This window comes from Anomalospiza imberbis, chromosome 7, assembly GCF_031753505.1.
Source record: "Anomalospiza imberbis isolate Cuckoo-Finch-1a 21T00152 chromosome 7, ASM3175350v1, whole genome shotgun sequence".
Lineage (NCBI taxonomy): Eukaryota > Metazoa > Chordata > Aves > Passeriformes > Viduidae > Anomalospiza > Anomalospiza imberbis.
Window position 1 is genome coordinate 36,888,972 of NC_089687.1, and position 23,748 is coordinate 36,912,719.

The 23,748-nt window shown below is 44.2% G+C and overlaps 1 protein-coding gene across 11 annotated transcripts in view; it reads right to left on the reverse strand.

The window, feature by feature from the left end:
- Positions 1 to 23,748, reverse strand: part of AGAP1 (ArfGAP with GTPase domain, ankyrin repeat and PH domain 1) — a 309,011-nt gene that overhangs the window by 41,673 nt on the left and 243,590 nt on the right. For 7 of the 11 annotated variants that reach the window (XM_068196693.1, XM_068196694.1, XM_068196688.1 and 4 more), the window contains 2 exons: positions 9,627 to 9,704; positions 553 to 707 (listed from right to left, as the gene is read on the reverse strand). In XM_068196693.1, the coding sequence (XP_068052794.1) occupies positions 553 to 707; positions 9,627 to 9,704 (233 nt within the window). The remainder of the gene's footprint in view (positions 1 to 552; positions 708 to 9,626; positions 9,705 to 23,748) is intronic. The other 4 variants (XM_068196696.1, XM_068196695.1, XM_068196692.1 and 1 more) reach the window with 1 other exon arrangement.

Consider the following 23,748-nt stretch of genomic DNA (forward strand, 5'->3'; position numbering starts at 1 on the left):
TAAATACAAAATAAGAGGTAAATTGTGTTATGATGATGGTAATTACTGGTGTTTGATCTGGGTTGGCACACCAGGGCAATGAAGGCAGGCATTCTCTTAAAAATACGAGTGCCTTCCTTGCAGTATAAAATCATGAAAGACAACTGTTAGGTGGGTAATATTAAAGATCGACAGTTCTGGCCAGTTATTGGCCATTTCTCTCCCTCATTCACGACTCAGCACCTTGCTCTCTCCTGTCAAGTGTTTACAGACACCTGCACTCAAGACACAGAAGTTCTCCCAAAATGAGCATTGGCTGAAGAAATCTCAGATTTTAAACATTTGTTTTGACAGGAAAGGTGAGCAAATTCCTTCCGTCATCAAAGGAAAGCATTCCAAGGGGGAAAGCTGCTCCTCCCAGGCCATGTTCTTCCCCCAGAAAGCTCCAACCCTGCTCAGCTGTGGGGGTAACACATACATCTCAAGGAGTAAGGGCTTAAAATTCAGAATTTGCTGTCATCCTAACGATTACCTGGCCATGGCTTCTTGTCAGTATTACTCTGTGCCCCATACCTTGTTCTTGCTGCTCTCACAGGACTGTAAACTGGCCAGGATCTGGCTCTCTATGGCTTGGACCCACGCGTCCCTCTCTTCGTAGGTGGTTGCTTCAAAGTGCCAAGTCTGGCCCGTGAGAGAAACAATGATAAACTCAAAGTTTTCTTCTATTTCTGGAAAAAAAAAAAAAAAAAAGAATGCAATAGGAAGAAAAGATTAAGTTAAGGATAGCAAAAAGCAGCTGAAACAACCTTGGTTGGTAAGAACTTCTGTTACACAATGGCTTTAAGCTGAAGGAGGGTAGATTTAGATGAGATACCAAGAAGAAATTCTTCCCTGTGAGGGTGGGCAAGCCCTGGCACAGGGTGCCCAGAGCAGCTGTGGCTGCCCCTGGATCCCTGGAAGTGTCCAAGGCCAGGCTGGACAGGGCTTGGAGCAGCCTGGGACAGTGGAAGGTGTCCCCGCCCATGGCAGTGGGTGGCACTGGATCATCTTGAAGGTCCCTTCCAATCCAAACAATTCTGGGATTGTGCACATCCTGTAACTGCAGGTCTGGACACGAGGTTTGAGGCTGGATCCTGCCCTGCATAGTGCACCAGGAAAGAACCAGCATCCTCTGTTTTTTCTCTCCAAATGCTATGCAGATAAAGCATTGGTTTGAGTAAATTCTCAGTCCCTGTGTTTGTGAGCTTGGAATCGAGTCTGTACCTTAATCAAACATAAAGTGGCCAACAAGCATCATTTAGATTTAAAACTCAGGTGCTAAAAGCTGCATAATGTAAAAATCAAAGGGTGCCACAAAACAAAGGATGAATGGACCACAAAGAGCTGACAATACAGAAAATGTAACAATTTACCCTCTTCTTTCAAGCAGTTTTTACAAGCACAGATATATTAAAGCAGATGTGGACATTTTCTCCTCTACAGCATAAATACTGGGATAATAATAATAATAATTACTGGGCTATAATACAGGATTAAAATCAGTTCAACCTATTCAACATCCACGTCCGACATGGGAGATGAGAAAATGATCTGAGAAGCCAGGAGAGAGGGTCAGTGAAATATCCTTAGGGCTACTGGAGGAGAAGGACAAGTATTCAGGCCAGAGGAGCAGCACATGGAAATACCAGCAGAACTGAAATAAATGGACACACACCCCCACCTACACATGGGAAACCAAAGCCAAATTAAAAAAATCAAGGAAGCTGAAACAGAGTTAAGTGCAATTGGGATAGGCTGGCACAAAGCATGAAAGGAAAAAAATAATAGAGCACAAAATTCTGGTGAACATCAGCCATAACGAGCTTCAGAAAGAACATTTTGTCCTATAATGACTTATTATATATTCAGAGCCATGACACTACTGTGTTCCCTCATCATCCATAAACACGCAAAGATCAGGGACAAATCCAGCACCAGATTTAAGGACAGCACTGCTGCCCGCTGGCAGCTGTGTTCCCAAGCTTTGGGACAAGGGGTTTTCTTGGATAAGCTCCATGTCAGCAGGGCCAGTGTCTGCACTGCTGTAAGGATGCCTCAAAAGCAGCAGGAGGTGACTTGGCAGCTTGAGGTGGGGATAAACATGGAGCTGAGTGTCATCTTCAGGTGCAGGAAGGTACCTGAAGCAGCAGTTTTACTGGAAAACAGAGCATGGGATAAGTGGGGAAAAAAAAATCATGGGATGTCCAGAGTTGGAAGGGATCCAGAAGGATCGAAGTCCAGCCCCTGTACCTGCACAATCACACCCTGGGCATCCCTGGGAGCATTGTCCAAACCCTCCTTGGGCTCTGTCAGCCTGGGGCAGTGCCCAGCACCCTCTGGGGGAAGAACCTTTCCCTGATCTCCCACCTAAACCCTCCTGGCACAGCTCCATGTCATTCACCTGGGCCAAAGATGAATGATGCACAGCTACAAGTGTTCCACGTTAGCAACACGGTGTTCCAAACAAACAGGGAGAAACATTACCCAAAGGGCCATGAATAAATCATGGCCAAAGCCTCGTTTATCAAGCAGAGCTTTCAGGGTTTCATCAGGAAGATCTAAGAGGAACTACTCCACAATAAATGAAGTTACATTCAGTCCTGTGCACTATCTCCTGTAGGACAACGCAGTTAAGGTCTCTGCAGCACCACTGACTCCTCTGATCTCCTCTTTAATAATGCTGATCACACACACATGGAGCTGGTTTGCTCAGGAGAAATAATCCCAGGAGAGCTGCAGCACGTTTTCAGGTGGGGCTGGAAGGACATTTTGAGGTCCAGAGAAGAAAACAGAGCTGGGAAGGGGCTGGAGCCCCAGGAGAGGCTGAGGGAGCTGGGAAGGGGCTCAGCCTGGAGAAAAGGAGGCTCAGGAGGGACCCTGTGGCTCTGCACAGCTCCTGACAGGAGGGGACAGCCGGGGGGTCGGGCTGTGCTCCAGGGAACAGGGACAGGAGGAGAGGGAACGGACCCAGGCTGGGCCAGGGCAGGCTCAGGGTGGACATCAGCAGGAATTTCCCCATGGAAAGGGTGCTCAGGCCTTGGGAAGGGGCTGCCCAGGGAGGTTTGGAGTCACCACCCCTGGAGGGCTTTAAAAGATTTGTAAATGTGACACCTGGGGACATGGGTTAGTGGTGAATGTTGCAGTGTTGGATTAAGTACTGCACTTGATGATCTTGTAGGTCTTTTCTAACCTTAATAATTCCATGATTCTACATCCACTGAAGCTTCAGATTTACTCCCCAAAAAGCTGTGCTGGTTGAAGGCATCTTCCCTCATTTTTTCTGCTTAAACACACCAATATTTCCCTCCCCTTTCCCCCACCAAGCTCAACATTGAAACAAAGCAGCAGTGCCTGCTCCACGTCACCCCCAGGGCAATTCCTTCAGAATACAAGGAACAAACCTGTTCCTGTATGTCCTTAAGCACAGCACACAGGAACAGGAAAATCCAGGCAGGAGGATGAAGTTGTTCACTTTTACTCTTCAGCCAAATTATAGCTTGTGCTATTTAAATCCCTGTGAGCCCAATCACAAAATTTTATTAAACAGTTTTCCATGTTTAACAGTTATTCGTGGAAAGGTCCACTGTAATAGTATTTTAGCACCATCAACCTGTCGAAATCAACCTGCCCAATTACTCCAAACTACATTAATAACACCGGATATTACACTAATTGTGTCCAGTTTCTATGCAGACAAGGTCCCACGGGGCTAATTTTGCATCCTCAGGGGCAAGCAACTCAGCCATCAGCCTGATTTCACCAGGAATCCCTCCTCATTACACAAGTCCAGGCTGTCAAACTTTTTTTTTTTTTAAAGAAAAAAAGGTTAATGGGCCAATCAGTCATCAATTATTTCCTGGAAGGGCAGCAGAGGAAGGGTTAAAGTGTGAAGAACCAGCTGCCAGTGACTTCCATTTGGAAGTTATTCTCAACAGGAGATGTCTAAAATGCTGTTGTTGTTTGTTTGCCTTCTTTTTTTTTTTTGAAGAGGGAAGGGTGGCTGGGATGGGAAATGAGCCAAAACTGTGAGATTGTGATGATATGGAAGGAAAAGCACAAGAGATTTTTTCTTTTAGTGGAAGCAGGCATGGAATCAGTGAATTTTAGGGTGCCCAGCTGTGGTTGCCCCATCCCTGGAAATTTCCAGGCCGGGTTGGATGAGGCTTGGAGCAACCTGGGATAGTGGAAGGTGTCCCTACCCATGGCAGGGGTGGAATGGGATGCGCTTTAAGGTCCCTTCCAACACAAATAATTCTGGGATTCCAGGGACATTTCTCACCATCATCTTTCCACAGTCAACTGCATTTAACCCAAGTTCACATTTATTTTGCTCTGCCAAAAACCAGACACTGCCACAGCCCACCCACTTCTGGAAAACAAAGAGATAAAATTTCTTAGGAGCAATGGATTGTGGAAGGAAAAACAAACGTTCAGGGCATGGCCTCCCTGCCTTCCCCTACCCATGTGTTTGTGATGTGGGACTGAGATCAGGTTTAGAAAACCACACTGAAAATTACCACAGGATACAATTAGTCCATAACTTGTTCCAGAGAACTCCATTTTAAGTCTATGGAATGTAGGGAAAACACATGTCCAGAAGCACTCACACCTCCTGGTATCTCTCAGGAGTGGTTCTAAATAACGTGCACAAATCAGCTTGGTCTCCACTTACACTCCCCTCCTATTTTACTCTCAATATTAAGAACTGCATAAATAACCACTGACACCTTGCACCAGGGATGGGCACAATTCCAAGTCACAAAGTCCTAGAAGATCAGGTTGGGAGGGACCTCAAGGATCACCTGGTCCAACCTTTCAGCAAGGCAAGGGCTCCTTTCTGCTGTGCAGGAATCACACCCATCCTGAAAGCTGGCTTTGTTTTTAAACAAATAAATATGAAGGTATTTCTAAGAGGCATTTATGAATATTTTGCCAGAATAAGAGTGGATGTTCTGGCTTCCAGGCCAAACAGGCTGTGCATTTGTATCTCTGCCCAACACAGCTGTATGCTACCAGAGGATGCTGGTGCTGCTGCTAATTAACAGTAACTCCTCATGCACATCTGGAGGGTGGTGCCACTCACACAGGAAACACTTCCCGGGAAGAAGAAGTCAAGAGCAGCACCAAAACCCCCTCGAGGGCGGGTTTCAAATGCTCCTGAAGCACCTTCAAGAGCTGAGGTTACAGCCTGAATCCCAGCCAAGCCTGCCTCAAGTAACACCCAGACCTATTTAAGCTCCTTTTTCATTGCCTCCTCCCCCCTCTCCTGAAAATCTCTTCTGCTCAAGCACCATAACCCTTCATCCTTTCAAAAGGAGGAGTGGGAAGAGTTGCTGGGGTGCCCTGGGAAGCAACAGGAGTTGTTTACAACTGCAATTTGTTTACAACAATTGTGTTATTTACGTCCCACGCGTGTTAGGTCGCGTTACCTTTGCCACTCGCTGAGAATTACCCCCCTCACTTGGATGGTGAGTATGTTTATTAGCAGCCTCAATTAAGGAAATATTTGTGCCATGTCCCACTGGGCATGGCTATGCTAATACGTCTCTCCCCTTTCCAAACCCAGTGTCTAAATCTAATTAGTTTTGAAAATCAACCCCATCAGGACAGAGGAGCTCTGCTGTCGCTTGCCCACAGCTCTCGGTAAAGGTTGTGTTCCACTGGAAGAGTTTTATTCTGCTTTAGATCACATTTCTCTGAGTGGTGGCAAAAGGCTGAAGTCACTGAAGCTCTCCGCCTCATGGGCTCAATGTTTTATTTGGGAGCCAAGACAACTCAAGTTGAAAAAATTTTAAAAATTCAGTTTAGAAAGACAGGAGGTAACTTCCTGCATGGGCACAGCACCACAGCATCACTTTGGAACAGAAGGTAGCTTGGGACTTCATGAAATCCAAACAAAAAAGTTCTCCCTCAGTGCCCAGCAAATCCAACCGAAATCACACATGCAATGGTGAGGAGAGGGAAAATCAGGATTTAGTATCTTTATGCATGCAGAGTACAGGTTTTTAATTCCTTAAAGATAATCCTTCCTGCTGTGCTGCAAAATCACAGAATCCCAGAATGGTTTGGGCTGGAAGGAAACATAAAGCTCATCCAGTTCCATCCCTGCCACAGGACACCTTCCACTATCCCAGGTTGCTCCAAACCCTGTCCAACCTGGCCTGAAATCTGTTGGTGTAGGAGAAATTATTCTGTATTTTAATAATATTGCCATGATAACAGGTACAAGGTACCTTTAAGACCAGAGTGGGCTTTGTTTTAAGCAAAACTCACTGCTACTACCTATTTTTCCCCCTAAAGAACAAAAGATTGCTTCAAGTCTGGCTGTCTGCAACAGGGAGCATGTGGGACTTTCTCCTTTGGCTTCCTATGGAAAACCACCCAAAATCTGACAGCTAAAGAGTTTAGGCAAACCCTAAAACAAATGAAAATAAGATTTCTTGTAATGAGACAGATCTGATGAAGGAGGGAACTCTGCAATTTTGGGGCAAGGCAGGGGTTGGGCTCTGCTCCCAGGGAGCAGGGACAGGAGGAGAGGGAACGGCCTCAGGCTGGTCCAGGGGAGGCTCAGGGAATTTCTCCATGGAAAAGGTGGTCAGGAATTGGAGTGCAGTCCCCATCCCTGGAGGTGGCACTCAGTGCTCTGGGCGGGGGACAAGGTGGGCATCAGGCACAGCTTGGGCTCGATGGGCTGGGAGGGCTTTTCCAACCTCAGTGGTTCTGTAACGACCTCAGAAGGCTGAGTCCTTCAGCTGGGATCCCACACCTGGTGAAAATCCCACCCAAAACCTTATTTCTGCTGTGAAACAGCCAGGAGAGAGGAGCCCCTCTGATGGGGAAGCTCAAGCACAGAGTCCCCCACGCTGGGGACCATTGAGGCCTTAGGATTTAACTTGTGTATTTCCCATCTATTTGTAACCCTGCAGTTCTTCAGTGTGTAACTCCAAACTCCATATCCAGTGGGAGCTGCTGCTCTCCCATTTGGGGCAGACACAACAATTCCTCTCCAGGCCTGGCTGTCAAGGACACCTCACTGCCTCAGGCCCCAGAGATGGGAACAAAAGTGAGCTGGGGGCAGCAAACTGAAATGACTTCATTGCCTGAAGCTGCAACTGGGAGATTAACCCCCAATATGCAAATGGACCAAACTTATAAAAGTGTGAAAACCCGTGACATGTCTTGGGTGTAGCCCCTGAGGGGGCTTTGTCTGCCCAAAATGTACCTGAAGGCCCTTCAAGAAATATAACTGCTTTTATTCCCTTAATTTTGCCTGGCCTCTGTTTTTAGGCAGCCCCAAAAGGCATCACCATCACCTACCCAGAGCACAACGGCAGCACCTGGGCTGCACTTTCTCCCAGCTCCAGCTGAGATCTGCCCACCTGGCAGCACACCCAGAACACCTAAAAACACCAGGAGGGAGTTAAAAATGATCGGAGAGCTTTTCAAATCAGGGCTGAACCTGAGGGAATTTTTTTTTGGTGTGTAAATAGGTGTGAGTGCCACTGAGCAAGCGTGTGCCAAGGACCAAAGCAGATTTGTTATTCTGGACTGTCATTTCCCATCATCGTTCTCTTTTTTGAAGGCATAATTATCTAAACATGTGGTTTTTAATACTTACAGTGCTCATTAACTCCACATTTGCATGTCTCACCATTCCAGCTCTCACAAAAAGGCTTATGGTACCAGCTCCCAGCTAAGAACACTGAACCTCCAGCTTTCAGGGGGGGATAAAACATTCAAAAATGGTACATTTGCCCGATTTTAGAATTTCATTTTGATGCTGTGTCTCAAAAACTTTTTGGGCCATGGCCAGCAGGACCATATTTCCATCCCAAGGTGCCTTCAGTACTTAGCTTGCTCAGTAAGATAAAAGATTCCTCAAATTAGACAGGCCCTACAAAAACTTGATCTGTAAAACACAAGGGAATTCTGTGTATTTGTTCCTCTGCTGCAGTTTATGAACAGGTAAATAAAAATTCACAAGCTTCTCAAACACTAAACCTGTAGCAACAAACATACCTGATCAGAGGAAAAACGGGGCTGGGAGGTATAAACAACAAATAGAAAATTGAAAATTACTGAAGTGTCTTTGTGGAAAAAAGACAACCCCAAGACTTATGAATATTTGACAGTCACTCTCTGTCTTTTCATATTTTGCACTTCATATTTGAAAAGACAACGAAAGGATCAAACCAGCCAGTTTAGCAGCTCTGAAAGGCAATAATTTTACATTTAGGCTGAGAAATGAAATAAAATTATGAATTATAAATACATTTAAAATAAAAAAGCTGCATTAACAAGCTGGAATAAAACCCCACTTTTGTTTCCTGTGCACACTTTGGCAGGGAGAGCCAGGCCCCCGCCAGCAGCCTGGGCTGTAATTGTGCAAAAAAAGGACGGTGATATAAATCACCAAAGGTTAATGATCAGGATGTGAACAGAGGGACTTGTTTACAGAAATAGCATGCAATTTAAAATTTACAAGAGATTTAATGCCACCGCTTGGCAATCACTAAAATCAACAGCCCAGAAAACAGTGACATTAAGAAAAATATTACAGTTATAATCATTCCAAAATAAGTCAATTAGTGTTAGGGCATGCGCTTGCGATTACTTGACCCATTTGGTTTGCACTTAAGTGAAGAGAAAAAAAAAATCCCCCTCCCTTATAGCGAGATTACTGAGTTGTGACCTATTTTGCATTCCCTATTCCTTCCACCATCCCTCTTCCATGCTGCTGGAGATGGTGGTGGTGGGTTTTTTCTTCCCTCCCTCCTCCTTGCTTGGTTTCCACGTCGTTCTGACCTTTGACATTTGTAATAATAATAAAAAAAAAATATATTTAAAAAAAAAAAAAAAGTTTGCAATTGTGTTGTTTGAAGGTGGAGAGGGGAGGGGGGGGAAATAAATACATAAAATTCCATGTGCTATTATACAAAAGGCGTGACGGCTGCCTTGGGTGGGGGAAAAAAAAAAAGCAATGTAAGTCAATTTGTGAACTTTGGCACCGGGTGACCTTTAGAAATACAACAATATCCAGAATTTACAAGCAAGAGTAGCACATGCAAATGACCCGGCACTGTCTCGCCTCTGGATTAGAGCTGCAAAGAGCATTATGGAGAAGGCTTGCACAAAACAAATTAAGATTGTTACCTAAATGTCATGGCACACTATTGTATTTGGCTACAGATCATTACACCTGATACTAACACTTTTAAAAACCGTAATAACTTGGGAAATATTACATTGAGTGCCCACATGGAGAAAGGGAAAAAATATATATGTATCTCTTAAAAAAAAATAAATAAAAGGAGAAAATGGGTTCCTGAAGTAATTTAAACATCACCACTCCACGACTAGAGGGAAAGGTCAAAATTTAAGTAAGCTGAAAGGAACATGAATGGCAAATAAAAGGCACGAACAGAAAGATGAAAAGACCAAGTGGAATGACTCTGCAAACACAGGGTGGAAACAAACACGCATGCTTGGGGCAAATCTCATTTCCAGGGGGAAAGGGAGAGAGGCAAGGAGGGCGAAATTCTGGAGAAATGGGTTAAAAAAAGGGGGGGAGAGAGGAGGTGTTTGTCTGGGACAGGTGGGTTTGTTACCTTCGGTGTTGGTGCTGCTGCTGCTGTAAATATTTCGCAGGCTACCAACACGGTTTAGTTTCCAAGCTTTGCGTTTGGCTGCGTCCAGAGAGCAGGAGGGGAAGAGAGAAAAAAAAAAACAAAAGAATAAAAATAAAGAAAAAAGAAGGGGAAGGAAGAAAAATTTTTTTTTTCCAATGAAAAAGGGGAGAAAAGAAACACCAAAAAGCATGTGAAGTAAAATACAAGCACTAGCCTGTTCACACGCGAAGAGCTACACACAGAAAATGCACACAAGGACCACTCAGCCCCTGCAATCCACAGCCAATGTGGAAAACCTCATATTCAGAGTGATTCTTCTTTCAGTCACCACAACATGACACAATTTGACAAGATTAAATGGATCTGCTATTGGAATAGACAAAACAGACCAGTAGAAGCTAAAAAAAAAAAAAAATAAAACAAAAAAGGAAAAAAAGGCAGGGAGTATTTGTGCAGAAGATACAGGACTGGACAAAACAGCTACTGTAAAATGTGATTTACTTCACGACAAAACACAGCCAGACAGGAGCTCCTTTTCCTCCAAAAGCCTGTGGGGATCACTTGGTGCCCAGAGTTCACCCTTAAACCTCCTTTTTACATCATCCCCTTTAGAAACTGAGGTGATGATGTAATGACCTCAATTCCTCACCCCAACAAATGTTCTTTGTAGCACTGAGCTCAAAGGAAGTAAAATCATAAAATCCCAGAATGGTTTGGGTTGGAAGGGACCTCAAAGCCCATCCTGTTCCACCCTCTGCCATGGGCTGGGATACTTTTCACTATCCTAGGCTGCTCCAAAATTCCTCCCCCACTGCAAAATCAAAATGTTTATTTGGAAAGGAGGAAAAAAAAACCCCTCTACTCTTTACAGAGAATAGCAACACCCTTGTTTTAGAATTGACCCAAACTTTGACATCCTCTGAGCTGCTGCTTCACAATTAGCAGAAAATCTGGCTGAAAAGCACTCTGTTCCCAGGCTCATTAGGGGAGAGCACATTTTCACCTTCTTTAGAATCTTTAAAACACTTTGCTTAGGCTGGGTTTCCTCACACAGGAACCAGATGAAACATCTGAGTAGACCAGGACACCCCAGGGCCACTGGAAGAACAGGGAACTGCTGGAATTCCCATATCTGGAAGTGTGCAAATGGCATTTGGATGTGGGACAGGGTTTAGTGGTGAACACGACGGTGCTGAGTTGATGGTTGGACTCAAAAGTCTTCTAAGGGACCTCAGACCCTTCTCCCTCCCACCACAGATGTCCCTCACTCTTCAGGACGTCATCCACACCCCACAACACAGCCAGTACCAGGATACAGTAATTTTAAATTTTTCCTTCAATATTTACGAGGGAATTTCTATAATGCCCCACGGAACTCAGACCAACCAGCTGCCCACAGGGAAAAGGAACAGTGACAAGAAGTCACTCCAGGCTTCAACAAAAAGCTCCATTTTCAGCTGAAGAATTAAAGCTGGAAGAGCACTGCCTGAACCCCCCTGACTGTTAAGCCAGGTATGATTTGAATAAAGCCATCTGCAGGCTTTAATGCTCCATACTGAAAGGGAGGACTGCATTCTGAGTGACATCATCAAATCTAAAAGAGTTTCCATTGGGTGCATCCTTCAAGCTGGAAAAACCCTTTCATTTAAAGACCTGTTTAAGAAGTCTCTGAACTAGAGAGGCACAATTGCCCTGCAGAAAACTTGTTTTTCCTCTGAAACATTTACATATAAATAGGCAAAATCGAGGTTTGGCACCCCTCTGAAAGGGAAGATGGTCTCCAGTGCACAGAGACCCTTTGCCAGTGCCTTTCCCATTTTTCACACTTTAATGGCATGTTTTGCGTGCAGGAGTGAACCTGCAGCCTGCTTTTCTATTAACCTATTGATGAAATAATCCATTTTAATGCGTTAAGTGTCAGGCCTTTCCCTTCCCTTTAAACAAAGGGGCTTTTTTCACAGAGATGCTGAGGTCCTGATACATCCACATGCATCCTTTGGCATCGATTAGGCTCCTGCCTGCTTCCTCCAGGTGCTCTCCTGCCTTTAAGGATTCAGTAAGAGTTTGGACGCTGCCAAGCAAAACCTCTGCAGGGTGATTGATGTGCCAGGGAGAGCAGAGCCATCCTACCCTGCCTGCTTCTGGAATTACACACTGCTGTTACCCACAGCCACGCTGGAACAGGCCCTGCAGGTCATTATCTGCCTGCTTTGTCTTTCTATTATTTCCCAAGATATTCAGTTTGTCTGCTCTTGCTTCACTTCCTGGTCCCCAGAGTAAACCCAACAAAAGCTCTTGTTGCCAGCTCCACAGATATCTATCTATATCTGTATCTATATCTGTATCTATATCTGTATCATCCATATCATCTATATCTATACCACCCATATAATCTATCTACATCTATGTCTATTATCCAAATCTATTTTCTATATCATATATATGTGATTGAGGTTGGGGTTGGAAACCAGCTGGGGTTTCTTTGATGAAGTATATATCATATATATGCTTAATCAAAGAAACCCCAACTGGTTATCAATAAAATGCTGTAGGAAATACTTAATACTCTAACAGGAAAACTCCCAAACAAACAAACAAAAAAAAGATCTTTAAGGCAGACTGATTTTTGAAGTAATTTCTGAAAGTATGTTTTCTTCCCAAAAGTGCCACCAAGAGGTGTTTCTAACTAAAGATTCCAGGAAGAAAGACAACCAGACAAACTTTCTCAAACCTCAAACATCTGGAATGAAGTTAACAACTTCCCAGCATTTAATTTAACTTTTACTGAAGTGGCAAACAGTATTGGTCCTGGGATATTGAGGACCCAGGGAAGCTGTGGCTGCCCCATCAAGATCAAGCCCAACATCTGATAAAACACCTCCATGGCCACTGAGCCACACCACAAAGTGCCACATTTACCCACGTTTTGAACACTCCAGGGATGGTGACTCCACCACTGCCCCAGGCAGCCTGTTCTGATTCCTGAGCACCCTTTCAGTGGAGAAACTGTCCTTGTCCCTGACCAGGGGGTGGTGGTGGCAGCTGCAGCTGTGGCAGGACATCCAGCAGGATGTGGGGACACAGATCATCCCTTTGCTGGTGCCTCTGAGTGCTCCCTGTGAGCTGAACTGCCCCCACTGGAGCAGAAGAAACTTTTACACCTGCACATCTCAGAGTGAGAAGAGCTCTTTTGGTACAGCAAGGAAGAAAGCAGGCTTCAGGACAGCCTTTTGTTAAGATATGGAGGAGCTGGGAATCAATTAAACTTAATCACTCCCAATTAGCACCTCTCTTTGTATTTGCTCAGGCAATAACTTTACAGCTGTGAGCAGACAGAATTTCTGTGTTTGCCTTCTTTAATGGGGCTGCTATTTATTCTCTGCTAATGCAGCTGCTTGTCCTGCCCAGTTTTGATTAGTCAGGTTCTGCAGTAAATATGTTTACTACCACCATCATCACGGAGCAAAAAGCAGGAGGGGTTTGTAGGAAGGGTTTAAACCCAGTGTGATCTGAGGACACATCTGTTTGTTACCTGGGAAGTTCTCTAAGGATGCTCAGGATATTACAGTCAACAAAACCCCGCGTTAACCCTTTCCAACCTGCTCCAATTCAGTCCTTTTTCCATTTTGATAAGCAGAAACACGCTTTTATTCCTGGCAGAGTGTTCACACGCACAGTCTAACCCTGATCACCTCCCTCCAGTGCTGCAGTGAGGCGTTCCAGATGTGCTAATGCCACCTCTGGTCTGGCTGTGACAGAGTTCTTGGCTGATTAGATAAATAGTCCTCAGACAGCTGATTAAAAACTGCCGTGGCTGTGTGTCCGAGCCTGGCCAGCCATGTTGGAGGTGGAATTACATGAATTACATCCCTGGAGTGTGCTGAGCGGTGCTGATTAAATGAGGCACGCCACAGCCCTCAGCATCAATTATCAGAAATAATAGGATCTCTGCACCCAGGCTGGGGGAAGGGGGCTGGCGTGTCATGTGCTTCCCAGAGCATCTTCCCAGTGCCCAGTGCCAGAAATAAAACCAGCCAGGCACCCCAGCAGTGCTGCTCTGCTCGGGCTGTGCAGCAACTGAACACCGGGGAGGAGGCTGAGGAAAATCCTCCTCACGGCACAGCCCAGGGCAGCTTCTCCAGGTAACACCTGCCCAGGAAAATGGCTTTGTAGCATCTCGGGGCTCTGTGGTCAAGATGACCCCGGGATGGTAAAAAGTCTTTTCCTCCCAGCCAGAGCAGAAGTCCAGATGCGCTGGTTTTGCTTCTCCAGGTTGTTTGTTTCGTCTTATCTATAACATTCTCTCTCTGACCTGCTGAGCTCTGTCTAGCAGGTCGGATCATGGCAGCCTGCCCTCTAGGGCGGTGTTTACATTTTATACTATGAACTACGTGTTCTTTATTTATGATAAATTCCCAATACCTATCACCCATGTTAGACAGTGTGTCTCTACTCTAAACCAATAAAAGTGTCACCATCACAGTGAAAGATGGAGGACAAGAAGAAGGAGAAGGGCAAGACACACCTAAATTCCTTCATCTTGCCTCCTGAACCCCATTTAAAAAAAACCCAAAATTCTACTTTTTCACCCTGTGTCACTTAACTCAAACTCTTGTGACCTGTAAATCTTCACAAAGAGTTGGCAGTTTTTTCCACGGGCTAAAATCGAAGCCACAGCTGTTTTAGACTTCGTGCCAAGGTCTCTGAGCCCCCGCCAGGGTCTCGAGACAGCCAGGGCAGCCAGAGGGATGTGCTGGGTTCCCACAGTAAGAGGCAGATGGGAGGCAAAGCTGAATATTTAGGGATAAACTTCAGCCCTCCCCCTGCTCTTCCTCGAGTTTTCCTGCACCGCATGGGGTTACATCAGGGGCAGGCTGGGGAGTTTCCTCTCTTCTGAGTTAGCAGCTTGTCCAACAAGCTGTCTGGTCAGAGGATTGCAAAGATTTCATTGAGAGGCAGCTCAGGACATTCTCGCATCATGCAAATTCGTCTCTGCGACTCTGATGGGGCTTGACATTATCTTATCCTTTGTGAAAGCAGAAATGACAGAAATTCCTTAAAAAAGGGTTAGAAAAACCCCAAGACAAACCCCAGGCCTATCTAATATAGATCTATACATAAATATGTATATCTAAGTAAAATCTACCGGATACATTGTATTTCAAGACCGGTCCAACACTACATTTTAAAATTAAAAAGTGCCACAAAGTGCATGGATCTTATACCAAACACAGACTCATAAAATGGTTTGGGTTGGATGGGACCTTAAAGACCACCTGGTTCCAGCCCCTGCCATGGCAAGGGATGATAAGTACGTTCACTCTTTTTCTATTTATTAAACCAGACTTTCCACAATGAACCATCTTTAAACACCTGAATGTGACTCTGAAGTTTCCCAACATTTCTGTTTGGAGCAGAAGGGATTATAATTATTATGTGTCTCAAAATACCAACAAAAAAAAATAAATGGGGAGACAGAAGATATTTCACATGGCAACAGTCCTGAATAGGCCCTTTTTGGACTCCAGAACACTCAGAAAAAACAAGCTGATGTAAATTAAATTAATAAAAGTGCTAAGTTACAGAAATTTCCTCAAATGCAACTCAAACTGTATGGTACAAAATCCCAGCTCTTTCCTCTGCAACTGAAATCCTTTCCCATGCTCTATTTTAAATGCACACAACACTCTAAAAGTAATACTTCAAATCATATTAATAGTTAATTACGTTTGGCTTCTCTTCAGCTTTGAACATTTCAAATGAAGGGGGAAAAAAATGAAAACACATTCATACTTCTGCTAGTGACAGGGGAAAAGAAGTTACTTTAATTAAACATTTCTAAAAAATGTTTTTAGTTATTTTTTTCCCCCCTTGCAATATTTCTCCATCCAAACTTCTGCAGTAGGTAAAGGACCCACTAAAAGATTTCAGTGCCTTTCCAATACACTATAAACATACAAGATTCCAATTGACAAAAAGGAAATGGTAATTGGAAACATTTTTCTCAGTTTTTCATTATCTGAAGCAGAAAATTATGGCTCTTTTCTACATACACACACACAAAAAAAAATCCTTTTCAACCACCTAGAAAAATTGTCTTTTAATAAAAGCTTTAAATTATACTATCATATTTCAAAGGCAATGAACAGTTAAAGCAGCTAATCAAAGGTATAATTATTTAATGACTCCGACTCCTGCTATGTAACAGGGCTGGAATGGCTTGGCTGTGATCAGCAGACCCCCAGCTCCAGCTCTGCACAACAAGCTGGGAGCATTCCAGCCACCCATTCCCAAGGTTAGCTCCTCCAATTTTGGCTGACTTCACCAGGCCAGCTGAGCTATTATGGAATTAAGGGAATCAGTTTGTCACTGCTTTTTTTGTACACATCTGGACTTAAGAAAACCCCACAAAACGACCATAAGAGGTTTTCCTGCAGAGGAAACAAAAATATTTCCCTGAAAAAATGGGATTTGTCAAGATCATAATTGATTTTTTTTCTTTCACTTTTAATACTACATGACAGTTTTCTGTAAACCCCAGCTGGCCTACTCCAGTAATTCAAATGTAAAACACCCCCCCTGCAAATGTGTTTATTGAAAATCTGTCTTAAATGCATTTTAATATTTTTATTGAAAGGAATCTTTATTAATTTACTCCAAGTGAGTGAAGCACTGGGCAAGCAGAGCCTCTGACTCCATTCCATTGCTTTTCTCATGTCTTTTACAACTGGAAATATGACTGGAGTAACATGTAATCACCAGGCATTAATTACCAGAGCTATCCAGGAGTGTACAGTGCACCTTGGCTTATTTTTGATTTATAACAGAGCAGTCTGTGCCATTACATCTGAGCCTCAACCCTAAATATGAATTTCAATTATAATTTTTTTCTTGTACTAAATTCCTTTTTTTTTTTTTTTGGCTACACAGCTAGATTTCACAGAATCACAAAGGTTGGAAAAGACCTCTAAGATAATCAAGTCCAACATGTGACTAAATGTCACAAAGCCCAACAGCAAAGTGCCACAAATACTCATTTTTTGAGCGCTTCCAGGGATGGTGACTCCACCACTTCCCTGGGCAGCCTGTTCCGACTGATGCAAGATATTGGACCCTCTGGAATTTCAAAGCTATTCCCATTTCTACCCAGTTGTCTTGATCCTGGGGTCAGTGTCATGCTTGTCACCGGGATCGTGGGAGCTCAGGTGACACCAGCACTGGGGTGGCACTGGCAACCAGACACGGTGGAGCTGCCCCTCCCAGCTCTGCACCCTGGGGGACTTCAGGATCAAAGGGGACACCCAGGGACACTGCACCTGTGGCACCTGTGACAACAAACCCTGCTTGATGGGACATCAAAGCCACCGGGGCTTTGAGAGGCCTCCTGGCAAAGCTGCCACTGTCAGGGAATGGCTCGGGTTGGAAGGGGCCCCCAGTCCGAGCTCCCTGCAAGAACAATTCTGTGACACAAAATTTACCTTCACTAAAGCCCTCTCAATGCACCTGGAAGCAGCAGGAAAAAAGGCTGAAGAGGAAGCAGAATTTGGGGGAAGAATCCAGCTCTCATTTCCTGGAGATCTTTTGTAGATACAAGTGATGAAGAATTTGATTTTCCCAATGCCCAGGTTAGGCATCAGCGTCGCTTTGATATTCCAGCTCTGACTTACTCTGAAATGTAAACTACTGAATGGAAATCAGAATTACTGTTACCACCTCCCATTTTGCTCACCTTTAATCCACATCATCCATCCTATTGCAAAAGGGAAGTTCACACTAGGTAAATAAAAACTGAGGCACACACCAACACACAAACCCCGTATTTGTGTATATCTAACATAAACATGAGTTCTTTGTGACTTTCCACCACTTGTGAAAATGAGCAGGAGCCAGCCTGCCAGTGTTGGGTGTTAATTGTTCAGCATGTCACCCTGCTTGTGGTGCAACTTCTCATGTGAGAGTAGGGATTCCCCACTGGAAAAATCCTGCTTGGAGAGATTCATTGTGCTCACTTTCCCTACAAAGTGCTCAGCCACCTGTGATGATTATTTCTCTATTAACCTGAATTATCATGCTAAAACAAGGGAATCATTTAGGCTGGAAAGGACCTTCTGATCATCTCCCTTTTTGCCTGAGCTTCTACATCACCCTGCAGTGACAGAGCAGGAGACTTCCAGTTCCTTGCCTTGGCTAAATTGGAAAACACAGACCTGCAGATGTTGGGTCCTTCAGTACAAGGAGAACAACCTGAGCATGGAGGTTCACTGGAACTCTGAGTTTGGCAGAAGCTCCTACCCTGGAGTGCACCCACAACTCCCACAGACGTAGCTGTGTTAGCAGGAAATAGGACAGGACACGGGGGAATGGTTTGAAACCACCAGAGGGAAATTGGGATCTTGGGAAGGAATTGTTCCCTGGGAGGGTGGGCAGGCCCTGGCACAGGGTGCCCAGAGCAGCTGTGGCTGCCCCTGGATCCCTGGCAGTGCCCAAGGCCAGGCTGGACAGAGCTTGGAGCAGCCTGGGACAGTGGAAGGTGTCCCCGCCCATGGCAGGGGGTGGAACAGGATGGGCTTTGAAGTCCCTTCCAAACCAAACCTTCTTAGGAATAAATCTATTAATTTGCATTTTAAAACTCCTCAGAGCCTGCACAATGAAACAGCCACCTCGAATGGGACAAAGCAATGTCCCAGCACTGGGACAAAGCAGCATGGAATTCTCACAAGGAGTTTACCTTCCCAAACCCACTGCTCAAGCAGTGCTTACTGCACAGGTCTCAACCTCTCTGGGGAAGGAGTCTTAACCCAGCCCTCTTCTTAGGGAGAAATTAGGCACTAAGACATCCAGTGGGAACAGAAAAATTCTTTCCAAGGGCAGAGACAACATTTTGTCTCCTCTCCACAGACTGCATTTCCAAGGGCGTCACCCACAGGAAGTTGCTATCACCTATGGCTATCTTGGCTGGGGCTCCTCAGATTTGATGTTAATTTGCACAATACCAGTGAATAACGTAAAAACTATGAAGATGTTTGTTGTGATTTGCTATTACCCAGCTCTGCCCAGATCTTTGCACAAATCCATCCAGCTCAGGGTTGTGGCTGCTCTTACACAAAGGTTGTCATCCCTGTAATTTGACTTTTGTAATTTTTTTTTTTCCCCAAAAGCTGTGGTTGCTGGAAATCCCTGGGGAGCTGCTGTGGTTAGCTCTGGAATGAAGTTGAGAAGAGAAGGATGGGATTTGCTATTTGGATATTTTGACCATTAGGCAGAGCCCACACAAACACCACATGGCTGAGGGACCAAGCCATGAATTAAGAGACTTGTGCCAAAATCATGCTGCCTTTCACCTTTCCAGCAAAACCCTGAGTAACAACTCAGATAAATATTAAAGATAAATATTAAATCCTGAATTTACATCAGCTGCTGGTGTCACAGGCTCCCTCACAAGCCCCAGCTCTGTGTTGTTAACTACTAACTGGCTCAACCACACGCCTGTTACTGATCGCTTATTGAATAATGGAAGTGACACAACTGATAAAAGGTTTCAATCCTGGAAAAAAATGATTTATAGTATTTCACTCCACTGGCACTGTTATTTGTGTGACAAATGGTTGGACAGACACCAGTTAATCTCCACACACCTCCAGCTCGGATGTGGCAGCTCCTGCTGGAGCATCCAAATAATCAGGTCCAGCCAACAACGCAGCCACGCTGGCGTGAGGGGCTGAATGCTGGCATTGCATCAAGGCTGAGCCCCAAATCAATTCACCCAGTGGATTTTATTTTTCAGTGGTGGTGGGGGCAGGCAGAGCATGGCTGGGAAGAGGAATATTCTAAAGAAGCAGGAAGGGGCAGCTCAGGAGATCGGCCCCGCTCCTCCAGCGCAGAGATGAAATCATCAACACCAGAGAGGCATCAATGGTTTCATCAGAAGACTCCAGATCCTTCATGGATTTTTCCTGATGGCCAAAGCTGAGCTGCAGCATCACCCACAGCTGTCAAGGCTGTTATGCTGCAGTGTAGTATCTCTGTGCACTGCAAATCCCACCTTGCCCTCCGCTGGGAGAGAAGGATGGGGCTGCTTTTGAGGCAGAATAGGCCAGGATTTCCCCCCCTTGAGAAATGAATGGGGTTTAAAATTTACAAGCAGCACATCAACAGCAGCTTTATCTCACTGGCTGTGTCAGCAGCATCCTGCTCCCTGCAGAAGTCAAACCTCTTTTATCAAGCCACTCCTTCAAAAGCAGCAAACCCCTCAGAGTGCTGAGCTGCCAGGAGTCTGCATGGTTCTCTTGGGTTACTTTTCAGCTTTGCACCCAAAACCTGCCATTGTTCTCATTCAAAATATCATTCCCACGTCTATAAAAATCATAAATCATAAAAATCATAAAAATCATGCCATGGGCAGGGACACCTCCCACTGTCCCAGGCTGCTCCAAGCCCCATCCAGCCTGGCCTTGGACATTCCAGGGATCCAGGGGCAGCCACAGCTTCTCTGGGCACTGTGCCAGGGCCTGCCCACCCTCCCAGGGAGGATTTCTTCCCAATATTTCATCTAAACCTGGCTAGAGAACACAAAGCCCCAGCAGACGAATCTGGCTGGCCACGGAAAGACAAGAGCTCAGTTTGCACACAGGAGAACATCCAACACAGGGGGATAAGAGGACCTGATAAAGAAGGAGCAGCGAGAATTTTCTTTGGAAGGCCTAAAGGATCTCTGGAGTGGTAAAAACCCTACAGGCTGCACTCCCAGTAGCAGAAGAAATGCAGATGGAGTATGAAGATGACTGATACCATGGGAAGCAAGGAAAAATTCCCCATTCACAAGTGCTTCTTGTGATCTCAGGTCTAACTCAGTGTATTTGCTCTTGAAAGATACTTGTGATAATGTGGCATTGAAAATTGCCCAGCTTTTTATCCCCTGTCAATCTCCTGTGAGAGACTTGGACAACTCTGTTACTTTGGCAATGACAATGACTTTCTAAGCAGATCACATATCAGCCTTCCCAGGATTTCACACTAGATCAGTATGAGGTTAAATAACACACAGATTCTTCGGGATCCCTTCCTCCTTTCCAACTACAAGCATAGTATCCTTTTTTGATTTTTCCAAACCCACTGCTACGAGATCCCTTCAAAACTGTATGGCTTTTCCATGTGGAGTTAACTTGCAGGTACAGATATGGCACAAAAAACCCCCCACAACACACTACTACAAAACATTGTGCAATCAAATCTAATAAAGGTTGACACAGATTATTTCCTTTAGTGGGCAGATCTGGACTTGCTTGGTGGGCAAGAACAAATGGGTTTGATAAAGAAACTGAGCATGAAAAACCAGGTACAACAAGGTGCAATCAAAAGAGAATTTTCAGGAGAAAATCAGAGCTATCAGCCAGACACTGCACTCCTGGGTTTCCCCAGAGGGACAGAACTTTGTCCCCAGGTGAGCTGTAATGTCACTGAGAGGATAAAAACCCCTTAAAATGCTGTGCCAAATACAGTCAGCTTTTCCTGCTTGGGATGGGAATAAGCTGGATGTGCTGAAAAATGGTGAGTAATCAATTTATGCTCTGAAGTTACTGTGAGTGGTAAAGAGGAGAACCTCACCTTATTGATTGGTGCACAGGGAAGCAGATTCACCCAAAAAATGGAGAGGAAATCATGAAACCTGTCCCCAGGGATGTACGGCTGGGATAGAAACAGGCACTTGGAGGGAATTTCTTCTACTTCATCTCTCAGCATTCCCACAGTTCTCATTTCAGCCTGGTCCATCCCTCCCATCCCCTTGCAGAAGTGGCTGGACTTCTGACAAAAATTACCATCATGGAGGTGTCTGGCAGTACCTTTTACTTGCGGATTAAAATCTCCATCATGCCTTTCCACAAAGCTTTTTAGGAGGGGAAAAAAAAGGAGGTGATAAAAAAAAATAATTTCACTTTGAATTTGTCCATCAAACTGGAGTTGATGTGTTAGGACAGACCCACAAAAAAATGAGCACCCAGTAGGGACTAAGAGCTAGGAGGTGACAAGTCCTACCTGTATGAGTGTGGCATTGCCTTGAAATGAAAAAAACCCCTTTGTATTTCACAGGGTGTCCACAATCTACTTCTCTCTGGAAGGAGAACTGGAATGAACAAGAATCCTCTTCATGTTCCTTGTATATTCAACATCCTCCTCCAAGCAGGAGCAAAGCCCAGCACAATTCTGACAAGCAGAGACTCAAAGCGATCCAACGTGCTGCCTCCTTTGCTGCTCAAAAAAACATCTTGGATTTTATTCTGGCTCTGGGGGACAGTTTATGTCAATCTCTTCTTCTTCTTTTCTCTTTCCCCCACAAGTGTTGCAGGTTAAACTTTGTGCCTAACAACCCTGACAGCGTCCCTTCACATTTTTTTTTAGGATGAGCTACTGAGTAGCATTATGACAAATGATGGGGCCTGATGATATGTAAAAGGAACATCTCCACCACTCAGAGGCTGTGGAGGAAATAAAAAGACTGAAAGAAGTATTCCTGGCAAAAGAAAAAAAAAAGAAAAAAAAAGGCATGTGGGAAAGCAGCAAGTTTCATTATGGATAGATTATTCATGTTTCAGGAGTTCATTTTTAATGGATTATTTACAAGCATTTCCAATGTGTTGTCAGCTGTTCCCCTGGGAATAGCTTTTCAATAATATCCACAACTTAAAGAAAGAATGATGAGCTGTATTGATATTTTTATTACTAAAGGCAGCAGGTAATCATCAATATGTTTAAGAGAAAAGCAAAGACCTATTTCCAACCTCCTCCACAGTTATTTTTTCATGTCATAACAGCTCTGGGCATATCCTGAACTCTTTAGTTAGTAATAAATGACAGTGCTGCACTTAAAACCTTGTGTACATGGAATTCTGTAGAAGCAGATCCTGATGTTCTGTGACTCTGGGATTCTATGCAGACCTGCTCTGTTAGTCCACCCTCAAAACATAAAATAAAATAAAATAAAATAAAATAAAATAAAATAAAATAAAATAAAATAAAATGAAATGAAGTCTAGGATCACACCATAAATTGAAGCCCAGGTCTCCTCTTCCACAGAGGGAAACCCATCATTCCAGTACATCCCATTCCTCCACGGGTTACCAAAGCTCAGCTCCTCACTTCATATCTGGTATCCAAAGTTGAACCATAAGCAGTCGTGACCTAATTACTGAGTTTGCCTGGACAAACCAGTGTCTAATTGTACACAGAGAGACTGAGAAATAAAGATTACAGCTGACAAATCACTAAAAATTAATCAATTTTCACATTCTCCTTATAATCACTATGGATCCTCACACCAGAGTCTTTAGGTAATCTGGTGAGCATTAACTCACATTCTACCTTATTATTAAAAACATTAAGCACATATTGATCTATGATTTATTACAATTAGGTTTGTTCTAATTTAATTAAACACTGAGGCCTCCTAAGTATTGTATGAAACTCAGGTAGGTTGCCTGGTAAGTGGGGTCTTTCTGAAAATAATTTTTCAGGAATCCTCAGTGATATTTCAGAGATCTCCAAATGGCAACTATTACCGTGGATGAGAGTTTAGTTCTAGGATGAAAATGTACTTTGTCACTGGGTAAGTATTGCCAGACTTCCTTCCCTACATCCACCTTTCCAGGCTCAGATTGCCGGGTCATTCCTGTGTGATAAACACCAGGTCTCACCATAAAATGGTGTTTATTTACAATAAAAGAAGCAAGCAGTTGTTTCTGACTACCCATTCCAAGCCACGCACTGAACGGTGGCCAGCCAACCAAAAAGTGATTATGTGTGTGACAACGCTGATGCTGAGCCCAAAGTAATAATATTGCTTCCAATTTTAAGGTTAAGTAAACCATGAGCTGCCCTTTCATGTAGAAATATGTTGGTTAAAGCATTCAAGTTGTCTGGAAAGGGGCTGGATCCCTTTGGTGTTTTGTGTACCACTCAGGGGTTTTTTGAAAAGCCCCTGTGTTTATGAGCATCAGAAACCAGCCAGCATCACCGACAACGTTGAAATGAGCATTTAAATAGTAAAATATCCCATTTGAAAAAAAAATATCCTTCTTTAAAAAATATTTTCCCCTTGAAAAGCTTG